General features: G+C 40.9%; 1 protein-coding gene across 1 annotated transcript; it reads left to right on the top strand.

The window, feature by feature from the left end:
• The first annotated feature begins 125 nt into the window (after positions 1-125).
• LOC6533922 (vacuolar protein sorting-associated protein 13D) lies at positions 126-13697 on the top strand. The gene is made up of 19 exons (XM_002094586.4): positions 126-397; positions 459-1249; positions 1494-2540; positions 2595-3505; positions 3701-3831; positions 3969-4109; positions 4168-4792; positions 4852-4971; positions 5030-5354; positions 5421-6213; positions 6268-6520; positions 6588-6732; positions 6793-10128; positions 10188-10400; positions 10458-11312; positions 11369-11677; positions 11739-12233; positions 12291-13406; positions 13597-13697. Exons 1-19 carry the CDS (start codon positions 301-303, stop codon positions 13645-13647), a joined length of 11754 nt encoding a protein of 3917 aa, XP_002094622.2. The 5' UTR covers positions 126-300; the 3' UTR covers positions 13648-13697.
• The last annotated feature ends 83 nt before the right edge of the window (positions 13698-13780 follow it).

Raw genomic sequence — 13780 nt, forward strand, 5'->3', positions numbered from 1 at the left:
TCATAGACAATACTTCAAACTTAGGTAACACTCACGCCACACGCAAATATGACTAAATTATATTATATTAAGTATTTCTTAATAAATTTGTTAATGAAATAAATAAACCAGAGAAACCACCTGTTTACTCAACCACAATCCAATTCCACAACCTGTTCCGATTCCACTGGTTCCATTTGTGACTCGGCAATATTTATGCGGTGTAGATAGTCCCCAATCATATGTTTATAGTTTTGGTGTTAGGGAATGAATTAAAAACAAATATTTAATAGGATTAGCGTGAGTGGTTAATAAACAAGCATGTTACGAGACCTCATAACGTGGGTGCTGAATACGTATCTGGGAAAGTATCTGGAGAACTTGAATTCCGCCCAATTGTCGGTGGCCCTGCTTTCGGGTAATGTGATATAATTGTTTATCTTTATTCCGCATCGCATAAACAATATCTTTTCCTGTAGGCGAAGTTGAGCTTGAGAACATACCCATACGCAAAGATGCCCTCCGCTCGTTCAATTTGCCGGTCGAAGTCACCGCCGGCACAATCCGCAAAATCAAACTCGAGATTCCAGTCCGCCAGTTTAGGACTTCGCCATGGTGCATCTCCATCGAGGGCCTGTTCTGCATCATCTGTCCAAAGAACCTGGACAACTGGGACTACGAGAAGGAGAAGGTGCAGGATCTGGAGTACAAGCTGGCCGTTCTGGACACCGCAGAAGCTGGCTGGCGGTCCGAGAAGGGCAAGCAAATGGAGTCCTACTACTTCTCGTCCTACAACAACTGGTTGAAGTACGGCACCAACATGGCCACCAACATCATTGACAACATTGAACTCAAGATATCCGATGTCCACTTTCGGTTTGAGGACATCGTGGACACCGGCAAGAGCAAGATATGCACAGGGATCAAGATCGGATCTCTGACCGCCCAGAGCTGCGACTGTGATTGGACCAATGGGTCCTACAAAATGACTAATAACGAAATGAACTACAAGCTGGTGGAGCTCAAAGAGCTCTCGGTCTACTGGGATCTGTTGCACGAGGACATCAAATGTCAGTCGTACTCCAACCAGGAGATCCTCGAAAAAATGCACTCTACCTGCGAGTTGAGAGCCCACAACTTCATCATCAAACCCATTTGTGCAACAGCCAGGTGGAAGCGCGATAAATGCCAGCAAGTGATACGTACCAAAGACAAACCCAGGGTTTCCTGTGAACTTCTGGTTCCCGAGGTGGTCATAGACATCTCTAAGGTAACTAAACCCAACTTAAACATGAATGAAACGTAATTTACCTAGGTCCAAAGTTCAAGACTTTTATGTACATATTTTAATTACCAAAACATTCGTGAATCATATTTTTACCAACAAATTGGCATATCTGTTGTGTCCAACCAAGCCCTAAAATCAACGTGTACAATAATAAACACAGTTGTATTTTCATGACGCTGTCGTTATCATCAAATTATGTTCTGATAAATTATTATAATATTTCCAGGTCCAGCGACTCCAAATGTTAGATAAGCTCTCAGAAATCCGTCAAGTTAAGGAAGTTCGACAATACAGGCTTAAGCGACCCACTTGCACCGTTGAAAGTAATCCAACCTCATGGTGGAAATACGCCACCATTTGCCATGGATTTGACTTTAAGAAAAATGAGGAAAAGTGGCTTATGCTCAAGGAAAATCTTCGATACATGCTGCTATACAAATCAATTATATTAAATCCAAACGAAAATCTATCCGCCGCAGATAAAGAGTTTAAAGCCTACATCGAGAGCGATAGAAAGATCTCGGATTTAACCATAATGAGAAGGATATGCTTTGAGAAAGTGTTTACGAAAGGATTCTCCTTTGAATCACAGAACGAGCAGGGAAAGAACATGCTCTTTCATTGGTTTCCGAACTGGATGGGCTGGTATGCAAACAGTCCCAGTACCCCAAATAACGAACAGGATGAATCCCTTAAACATTTGGAAGATGATATTCTCGTTGCTTTGGAAAACTCACTTCAGAACTCTTCTGATTTAAAAAGCGATGCTGTCTTCGGACACTTTTCAATCAAGCTTCTCAAAGGACTGGTAATCCTTCAGACCGAAGATAAATTAAATGATGGCAGGAATAAGTCAATGGAAATGCAATTCAATAACTTCTCCGCCTACCTCCAACTTAGCCCACAGCTAACTTCTTACACTGTGGGCATATCGCTGCAAGAAGTATACTTGATAGACAAAACCAGTAGTGATACGATGCACAATTATTTAATTAAGCCACAAACAGGGAATACAGCTACAGCAAACCAAGTCGTAAAGAATACTCTGCAGGAGGATACGCTTTTTCAATTACAATACGAAAATTGTAATCACTTACGCTTTCAGCTAAATATTAAATCAAAAGGGTTGGATCTTATCTATAATGAGGATGCGATCCAGTGGCTTTTAGATTTCCTGGCCGATTCAAATTCCTATAAATACTCACCGCGCAATAGAGCCACGGAAAAAACTGACTTTATGAAGAACTGGAATCAAATGTTCAGTGGAAATGAGGTGAGAAACCCTTTTTATACTTTACGACAACGACTAACTCTTGTTATTTTTTAGGTAAATCGAAAAATTTGGATGTTTGAAATTGAAATTTTCGCGCCTCGAATAATATTCTTGGAGAACTACAAAGTTAGCAATTCGCTTATGGTTTTGCTGGATTTCGGAAAACTGGAAATGAGGAAAATGGAGGTTAAGCGAGTTATACCTGTGATAGAGTCGGCTGCAACGGAAAACACAAGCGATGACGATGAAACCTATTTGACTCCATGTTCTACCCCGCCTGCATCGGAAAAAAGTGGTTCTGACTCTCCCACGCTGCTTGAAAATCCAAAAACGGAGAGCTTTTTGAACAAAAACGTTCAATTGGAGTACGTCTTGCACAATAAGATATACGATAAATACTTGATCAACTTTACAAACCTGCAAGTGCTGGTTTGCAAATACGAAGAAAGGTGGCAAGCTTGCTTGAAAACATCGTCGAATTTTCATCTGATTGATAAGTTTAATATTAACCTAACACTCGAGCAGAGGAATATCTTCACCGTGGATCCGGAATATCCCTCATTTATGCTCTTTGGCACCTGTCCAACAATATTAATACACGGGAACGAGGAACTCATAAACAATTGTTGCAACATTATTAAACCCATTATAAAGGCTTCAAAGGAAATGGAGAACATTTACAGAGGAGGCAACACGATTTACGCAAGCGAGAGAATCAAAAACCTTGCGGAAGACGATAGAAGCCGAGTCGTCATAGAGTTCGTAATGGATCAACTGGTGATCGAGATGCAATCGACAGAAAGGAGTATTGCTGAGCTCCAAATTATTGGCGCACGAGCTGGACTAACAAAAGAGCCACACGAGACGAATATTTCGATGTCGGTTCACGGATTACTCTTGGTAGATGCCATTCAGTCTTTCGGTCCCGATTTCGAACTTTTGGTGGCTAGTCATCGCCATGTCGGGTAAGTACATCCTTGGAACCCATGCGGAATGCTTGATAGAATGCTTTTCTTTTTGTCACTACGCTAGAAAATCTTTATTTAAGACCATTTATTTTAGAAACATTTTTAATATTTTTGTCTGTATGCATGTTGTCTGTTTCTTGCACACCAAATTGTTAAATGTTAATGGTCTCGAAATATTTATGCATTTTATAGAATGGATAGTTTATCTGGCAGCCTAAAACATAGTGCAATTGTTTCGCCAACTTCGCCTGGATCGCCAAATTTTTTTGATAGGGCTACTAGTCCGCACATGATCACAAAAGCAGTTCAAAATATTAAAATGGGTATGTACTATGTAAGAAGAGGAACCCTTTTTTATTTCTATTACGCGCTAACTGCATACTAACAATCCCAGTTTGCTAATTAAAAGCCTCGCTTTAAGCTAGTTCCTAATAATACATTTGATTATTAACATTTTTAGGAGATAGGTCTACAGAATTCTGCGACGATGAGGACTCAACCGCGCTCATCTCGGTTGATATCAAAATTGTTCCACCCAACGAAAGCAATTCAATGCAACTGCACACCACAAACATCACATTTAACAGCTTGGATATAATAGGTATGTGTTATGCACAATAAAGTAAAACTAAGAAGTATTTTCAACGTATTGTTTACAGCCAATCAGGACACTATTCTTGAAATTCTAAACTTTGCTAAGAGGACCCTTCTAGCGCAAAATATCTTTCCAAGCGAAAGTCCTGAACCACCAAAGGAAGCAACTGAGGCACCAGTGGATGTGGTTGACCAAGTTGATCATAAGAATCATAACGAAATATTCTTTGACTTTTTCCGACTGAATATTCTGCTTTTGTACACCATCAAGAGGGACAAATTTAATGTTGGTCGAAAAGTTGGAACTGTTACGCTGACGGAAGCTAAAATCAATGCATCGTTCCAATCGGACCTATCAATCTTCGGATCCCTTGGTGGAATACAAGTTATCGACATTACTTCTGAAGCCTTTTGCCATCCGAGAATTCTTTCTGTTGGCCGCGATCAAATTTTGAGAGCTTCCGACACAAATAAGCAAACCGTTCTTAGTCAGCTTTCCAATGAAATATACTCAAATAATTACAACGAGGAAAAGAGCGACGAAAGTGATGCAATAAGTTTTCAAAGCCACTGGAGTGACAAGACCACTTGCACTTTCCAAATGCGAATGGCTTCGGCTTCATATACTCATTGTCCCAGGTTCTTGCGGGATGTAAATGCTTGCATCACGTATTTTAAAAGGAGCTTGCGGTGAGTAGTAATCGTCGTGTGCCTAAAAAATATATTCTATGTCTTTTAAATATTTACAGGGAATTTGCTACCTCAATTGGTAATAAAGCTACAGACATGGCCAAGGAGTTTGTGCAGCAGGTTAGGGCAGTCGAGCAAATTGGACCAGTTTACCCACAGCGAAATCGCCAGGACAATTGGTAAGCTTAATAATAAGCTCAAAATCGTCAAATTCAAACTATCAATTTTGTATTCCAGGCTTGATATAATAATCAGTAGTCCCATAATCATTCTGCCTATTTCGAACACAAGTACAAATGTTTTGATAGCCAATTTGGGCAAGATTAGTTGCTCCAATGCGGTCAAATGCGATTCGGATGACTTCAACGAGTCCTACACAATTGAAATTAAAAACACATACGTATACTCTTTAAATATTGATGAAGGGGAGTATAGTTTCAATGTTCATCCTGCCAAAAATAAGGACGCAATTCCCATATTGCACGACACAGCAATTACCTTGCATCTTTATGCCGGATATAGCGACGATAATGATGAAGACAAACAACTAAATAGATTCTCAGTAAGTAGTAATTACAATGTTTTAATTTTTCTAATTTTAAAATACGATAATGTCTTCAAACCACAGATAAAAGGAAGTATGGTTGAGGCTCTAAAAGTATCGCTAAACCGGAAACAGTATGAGTTACTTTTGGAATCCATTCGGTACGCAACAAATTTCTCAAATGACGTTTTAAATGAATCGGAAGATCTGGACCAAAACGGAGATATTGAGCCAACTTCGAATAGTGATGACGAATCTATCATAAGCGCAACTATTCAGTTCTCAGTTCCCGTATTTCAAATTAACCTGCAGAATGAATATCACAATGATTTGATAAATTTAACGTTTAAGGACTTTAATGTAAAACATGTTTCAAAAGGATTTGACAAGGATGTGGAAGTCGTATTGAAGTCGGTGCTAATGGAGGATCTAAAGTCGGACTTAACATCACCGTTTAGAAATATGGTTACCTCTGTGGACCTCGAACAGAAGATTAAGAAAAATGAAATGACATCCTCTTCTTGTCCTGACCTACCGAGCTATTGTAACTCACTGAAAAACCGATCCAGCTCTGTTCCATCCTGCTTCTACAACCACATGCAGCTTAAGGTCTTTGGCGGAGACAAGAAGCATACATCGTGCAACAAAAATGAGTTGGGCAGAAAAAAAGAAAGTCAAACGTTGGTTATTTACAAATCGCATACCGGAAGAGCCGCTCAAAATGGTAAACTGGAGCAAACAAGTTCCATTCAATTTAATTGCTTGAATTTGGCCATTTGCGTTGAGCGTTGGTATACTATATTCGACTTCTTTGGCCTTGTTTCCGTTGAAAACTTCAATGAAAAGTATCCGGAGGAGAAGAAACTCGTTGAAAAACGTGAGTGCTTATGGGAAAATGTATTGAAATTATAACAAAAATTATTTATTTTAGATATTGACAAACTGTGTAGTAAGCTGAAGGTGTCTATAAGAAGCTTCAACTTTACATTGATTCGGAATGAGTCGCTCTTATCCAGAGTAAATGTGTCCAATGCTGTTTTCATGATTCTTCAAGACCCCTTCTCCAAAATCGTTGAAGGCTGCTTGGGATCCGTGTCTGTTAATGATCTAACCAAATACGGAAACATTTATAAACAGAAGTTTCTTACCAGTGGCACGGAAGCTTTGAACTTTGTTTATAAAAAGTAAGGCTAAATGAAACACCAGACTTGATTCCTCCCAAATATATTATTACTTTCTTTGTTTTGTCAGAAAACTCGTCGATCTGGATGCATTAAAGACTTTGGACACCGACTCAACTCTGCGAATTAACATGTCTGCAGTACATTATATTCACACAAAACGCTTTTCAACGGAATTACATGTTTTTGTTAAAGATCTGCTGCAATTGCAAACGGTAATACCAAGATACTTTTATGTGGTCTCTATCTTTTTAAATTATTTTTTAATCTTTTAGCCTGTTATAAGAAAACTAAAGAAACATGGAGGTGAACAGAATATGCGCCCATCGAAAATGAAGCTAGTGATTCAAGCAGACTCTCCAGTTATAGTGCTTCCATCGTCCTATAACAGAAATGAAGTAATAATCGCATACCTTGGACAGTTCTCTCTGAAAAATAGTTTCCATTTAGCCAGTGACAACAATATAATAAGCAAAATGAGTGCACCGCCAAGCAAAGATGAAATCCTGGATGTAATGCGAATCGACCTGGTTAATATAAACCTATTCTCCGGAGAAAGAAGCTCAATGAAGGCTAAAGGTGATCAGGAGAAAAATCGTATTATAATCGCTGATATGAACTTCCTACGATTGGGTCAGCCGTTCTTTAATGAGTCGTGTTTCCTTCACCTGCAGTTGGAGAGAAACCTTTCGGCAGATGTTCATCGCGTCTGTCCGGACATCAGTGTTCAAGGAACCTTCTCCAAATTGAGTGGCGTTATCAATATTCAGCAATACAAACTGATTCGAAGTTTTTTGAACAACAATATTGGAGAACAAACCGATGATATTTACATGAACTACCACAACAACAGTTGCACATCCATTGAAAGACTATCTACCATTAACCTTGTACCAAAAAATGAAGTTTCTAAGGTAGTGTCCATTCTAATTTCGATTAGAATTTTACTGGAAGACGTGTCACTGCTTCTGGCTTTAAATACTTCCCAAAGTGCAGCTCTAGAACCTTTGGCATGTATCCACTTCTTGAAATCCACTCTGGAAATCGACTTGTTCAGCGACGGTTCGCAGGATATAGATCTAATATCGAGCAACATTCTGATTGTTGACGAAAGGAATGAAAGCGACAAGAGCAACGGAAACGTGTTTAAAAACATATTGGAGCCGTCCAAGAAGGAGGTGCGTGTTGAGAATTCCGTGCAGGTCGAAATCCATTGCAGGAAAAAGGCCAATTTTGCCAAGTACACCATAATGCTCAATAATATGAGAGTGTTTGCGCTCCTCAGTTTTTTGGATCAGTTAAAATCATATTTGCAAGAAGACTCACCGTCACCTGTTGTAAATAGTGTGGCAAATCCGATTGCTCAAAAGCCTCAGACCGACACTAGCATTTCCACAGAATACGTGGTAAATATTACAGATTCGGAGATTATATTCGCAGAGGAGTGCAGTCGCCTGGACTCGAATGCAATAATTTTGAAAAGTACAACTGTCATTTGTTATAAGCCGAATAGCAATGTTGTGCCTCTATCCTTGGACATTAACCACTTGGAAATATTTTCCTGCACCCTGGACGCCGAAGAGGAGAGTGCTCTGTCCATAATCGATCCCTTTACGTTGATTATAGAATTGCGAAGTAATTGTTTGAACATACTAATCCAAAAACATTTAAATATTCGGCTGTCTTACGTGGATGTTAAATTGTTTTCGAGAATGGCGCAACTGCTGCCCACACAAACATCGCGATCGAAGAACGTTATAACCAAGGCTGATTCGGATCTGGAGAAGGTGGCTCCGCTCGTGGCGATGGGCTTCGAGCTTTCCGACTGCCTGTACGCCATGCAGGTAAATAATTGGAGGATCAACGATGCTGCGATTTGGCTGTCCCAGCAAAAACAGAATAGCCACCGAAATCCCGCCCTGGAAATGAAAACCGCTGTGGTGGACGCCAGTCTCATATCGGTGTTCATCATTGATGATTGCATGGACGCAGATGTGCCGCTGCTAGAGGTTTCGCTCTCGAAGTTCCTGCTCAACTTTACTTTCCAAACCCAGGATCCCAATCCCAAGGAGACAAATATACGGCACTATAGCTTGGGTAATATCGACACAGAAGTGTCCGTGAACTACTATAATCGTCGTCTGAGTGGATGGGAACCAGTGGCAGAGACGTGGGAGTCCAATTTGAAATGGAAGTATACGAAGGGTCACCTGGACAACAAAAAGCGATTTGAGATTGGCATTTCCAGCAAACAGATGCTTAAGTTGAATGTGACATCCACATTTATCGAGCTGTTTCACATGGTTCTCAACAACTGGACAAACGATTTCAATGACAATGGAGCTAAGAACTTTAGACAACGTTCGCCTTTTATTCCCTTCGCCCTCCAAAATCTCAGCGGTACACCTCTTCTATTTAAACCGATTTACGCTCCACTTGGGGATTTAACGTGCTCCGACTTACAGCAGTTTGAGTTGATTAAGAACTGGTACTCCGTGCAGCCCAACGAGACCAAAACATTCGATTTCAGCCAGAAAAGTAAGCTCAGACACGTGCACTCTCACCAATTGAATCTACACCAGATATTCGTACAAATCCACGGCTGGACATTGATCGGACCCATATCGGTGGACAAAGTGGGCATGTTTTTCCGCACCACAAAATTGGACTCGCAGTTTTCAACGAAGAGCCGGATAGTCTTCGATATATCCTTGATTGGATCTGCGCAGAAGCTCATCAAAGTGAAGTCCTCCTTGGGCGTGATAAACAAAATGGATCGGAATGTGTTCCTGAAAATGTCCTTGAAGGGCACTCACAGCGATGGTCTCAGTTCAATAAGTGTAATAAAACCAAATGACGAACTGTCTGTGCCGCTCAAGTTTATCGATGCCTCATTATATGTGGCACATAATACGAGTGAGAGCGACGCCTATGAGGACACTGGTTTCAGCAATGAGGAAATCTTGTGGAAAGCCTGCGCCAAGGATGACACTCGACAGCTTCTGCTGGGCTACGAAAATAACAAGAGTATAGTGTACACTTTGGTGAACATAAGCAGGGAAATATCTCACCTTAAGGAACAGAATCTACCGGGTCACAAGATTACGCTTCTGCCACCACTGAAGATAAACAATATGCTCTGCTGTGACCTGATGTTCAAGATCCATGAGCACGCCACCGGCAGAATAAACTCATCGGAAAGTGTTAACATCTACAACGTCAATATTTGCCAGTCCCTCAACCTGAGCATCACACTGGACAACTTTCAGCTTTCTGGCCAACTTAAGATACCCGTGAACCACAAGGGCGTTATAGAACCGAAACTGAAATTGTTTGACATTAAAAAGAGGGAGCTGCACTTGCGCGTCTCCATACAATCGGTCCAAGGCAAGGGCATGGAACTTTACATCAGTGCTCCCGTTTGGATAATCAACAAAACAGGACTTCCCCTCATTTACAAGCAAGAAGGAACCAGTCATACGGCAGCTGGGCAATTCGAGGAGCACGAAACTGCGCGGCAAGTGGCGCCTCTAATGTTCTCATTTTCGGACCAGGAAGGATCTCCGGCACTGGTGCTGCGATTGGGAAATGCTTATGGCTCCAACAATTTGGTATGCCTAAATCTAGCTAAATATTATTTTCATTTAACTCTGTTTAATGCTCATTGCAGTGGTGCAAAAGTTTTAGCACGCACAAGGATTTAGCAGACAGGGATTTGCGTGCAGAAAACACAAAGGGAAGCTATGCGATTGGTATCAGCGTCAGGAGGGGCAGAGGACTCTATGCCTGTACCACCTTTGTGACGTTGTCGCCTAGATTTCATCTGCACAATCGCAGTGGCTTTAAGCTGGAGTTTATGCAACTCTGCGACATTGTCAACTATGTGAGTTGTAAAATTACTACGGAAATCAAGCTTTTGTGATACATACTATTATTTCAGGACCGTCCCGATCCGCGTAGGATAATATCAGCACCCATCGATTGCAACTTCGCTTTCCATTGGCCCAACTGGGATCAGGAGCAGATTATTTGCGTACGAATTCCGGAGATCGAGTGCTGCTGTTGGTCAAAGGGAATTCCCATAAAGGATGTGCAAAGCTTGTACATCAATGTGCGAAATGAGTGGGGAGAAATGTTCTTCCTTCGATTGGAAATCATCTCAAAGGATGCTACTTTCATACTTTTATTTACGGACGCACGAACCTTACCGCCACCGATTCGAATTGATAATTGTTCGGAAGTTGTCATCAATTTCTCACAGCTGCGATCGAAGCCCGTTTGGATTACGCCAGTTAGGCCGCAATCCTCCCTATCCTATGTCATGGATGATCCATTGGGTGAACAGATTTTACTGATGGAGGCACCTGGAGGAAACGTGATAGAGTTCCCGATCAACAACAAAAACAACATTAAGAATACATTAACGTACACCAACTTCATTTACATCGCGTTTCAAGGAACTTTTGAGCGATCAAATGAGGAGGAAAATACGCACAGACAATTGGTTTTGGGCGTACGTGGTAAGAAAGTTGTGATAGTTGAGAAAAACTCGGGTGATCGCTCGCAATTGTGGCTGATGAACTCGAATGGCCAATTGGAGCATGAAGGATCCACTCCACCGATTCAAACGAATGATGCGAATGCAGTGCGACTTGTACTGGATTTGGAGAAGGCACCGAATCCCATGGAGTTCACCAACTTGGTGGTCCGAACGCCCAACAAGCAAAGAGTTACAACGCAGACATGGAGATTTGAGAATGGCCGGCTAATGTGCCACGCCAATATGTGCGTTCAGGTAAGGATTTCTTTCAGTTTATTGAAAGGGTATTGTTAAAATGGTTTACTCTTTAGTCTCGATTTGGAGAGAGCGGTCTGAAACCCAACTACGAAGCAGTTGTGGGTCGAACGGAAAATAAGTCAAACTCCAGTAAGCAAATACCCATCGGGCAACACATTGTGGCACAGAAACTAAGGCCGGGATCGGGTCAGCTGGAGCTTTCAACGAGAATGGATGGACCCATATTAACGATAGAAATATGTGATATTAAAATTAAACAAAATTCAGTATTCTTAACACCTGACTTACTATGGATGCATGCTTCTCTGAATAATAGGCAAATTACGGATAATGGAAAAGTGTCATTCGTGCATGAGTATCTGGTGAGTAAAAAATGAGTCAAAATATCTAAAGTATAACAATCTAAGGGTTATATCGTTTTAGATCAATGTGGAGCTCGTTAAGGGAATCGGTATATCCATCATAGCTCGTAAGCCTTGTGAGGAAATTATGTTTATCAGCCTCGATCACATTAATTGCGATATAGTGCAGAGTGCTTTGGAAAATTCCTTAGATCTGAATATTGCCTATATACAAATAGATAATCAATTGCTGGATGCAGCAAGTCCAATTGCGTTGCACACGCATACTTCGAGTGAATACGAACAAAATCAAAATGCTGTGGTTCTCAAACTGAAAATGTTACCTTCCCCCAACAAGAACGCAATCATTTTCAAGTACTTAACCCTGGACCTGAAGCCCTCAACTGCGAGTCTGGAGGAAAAGCTGATACTTAAAGTGGCTTCATTTCTGGGTTATGGCAAGATCAACCGACAGAACTTAAGTGTACAATACCAATTTGAGAACACAGATGATAAGCCTATTCTGCAGGATATGAAGAGATACTATTTTGAGAATTTAAGTATTGGCGCCACACAGGTAATTTTGTAAAATGGACTATTAAAGGTTTTATAAAACTCAAATATCTCTTTCAAGGTTCGTGTTTCAGCATTCACGTCTTCAAAGCTGCCGGTGGAATTGCATGAAACCAAAAAGGCACTTGGACTCACTCTTATAAAATTCGAAGATGCCTTGATTGAGCTGGACAGATATTCGGATAGATTACACTTTCAGACGATGGACGTTTATCTGAAGGAAATGAAGAAGCACTACGTTAACCAAGTTAAATGGCATGCGGCTTCAATTTTGGGCAGTGTCGATTTTCTTGGAAATCCACTGGGATTTGCCAACGATCTTTCTGAAGGAGTATCTGGACTGATTTTTGAGGGCTCCGTCAAGAGTTTGGTGAAAAATGTTACGCATGGCATATCGAATTCGACGGCGAAGCTAACAGAAACGCTGTCCGATAGCCTGGGAAAAGTTGTGCTAAATGATCACGACAATGAGACGAGGCAACGCATTCTGGAACTGCAGTCCAATACATCCGGAGGTCACCTTGCAGCGGGTCTGAAGGGACTGGGATTTGGACTGCTGGGCGGAGTAACGAGCATTGTAAGACACACTTACGATGGTGCCCAAGCCGATGGCGTTCCTGGCTTTCTCAGTGGACTGGGAAAGGGCTTAGTGGGCACTGTCACCAAACCAATCATTGGAGTATTGGACCTGGCCTCGGAAACTGCAAGTGCGGTTCGAGAAACAAGCCGCGATAGTCACAGAAACGCTCCAGAAAGGAAAAGACTTCCCAGATGTGTGACTGGTGCTCCTGGTGGTCTTTTGCCTTTGTATTCCAATCGCCAAAGCAAGGGACAACAGTATCTGTACCTAATCAATCAAAAAAACTTTTCGGAGAAGATCATTTCATACGAGCCCAATCTGTGGAGCGACAAACAGGCTAGATTGCGCTTGCTAGTTTCTACAGAATACGTACGAATATTTTCACTGAGCGACAGCAACCCAACCATTGTGCTTGAATGCCACGTTAGTGAGATCCTTTCGTGCCACCCACTGGTTACTAATGCCGGCACAACGCCATCTACGAGTAGCAGGGCGTCAGCGAGTCACTACATCGAGATATCCACCAATCTTCCAAAAATCACCAGGCCGAGGATTCGGTGTCGTTCTGAGGAATGTGCCGAGGCAGCATCAAGATGCGTAAGTAAAAATCTTTATTTAATAATTTCGTTTGATCTATGTATGCTCTAAAATTTAAAAATGTTGTTTTCCCAATTAATCCGCTATAATAATATTAATATTAAAGAAGACTTCGTTTATCATATAATTTATTTACTTTTATAAATTTTGAAATGATTATCACATATATTCCATACTTGTTTTTTTTTAGATAAACTACGCTAAAAGTGTCTTTGATGAACGTGAACATGCCGTTTTATAAAATGCAATAAGTCGGTTCGTGATAATAAACAAAAACCTTTTGACAACAAATGTTACATTTTATTTTCTTTGGCCATTAGTGCTATTTTATTTTCAAGTAGTAAGTAAAATAAACATGTAAGAAATAATGAATA

This window comes from Drosophila yakuba, chromosome 3L (assembly GCF_016746365.2).
Source record: "Drosophila yakuba strain Tai18E2 chromosome 3L, Prin_Dyak_Tai18E2_2.1, whole genome shotgun sequence".
NCBI classification, from domain to species: domain Eukaryota; kingdom Metazoa; phylum Arthropoda; class Insecta; order Diptera; family Drosophilidae; genus Drosophila; species Drosophila yakuba.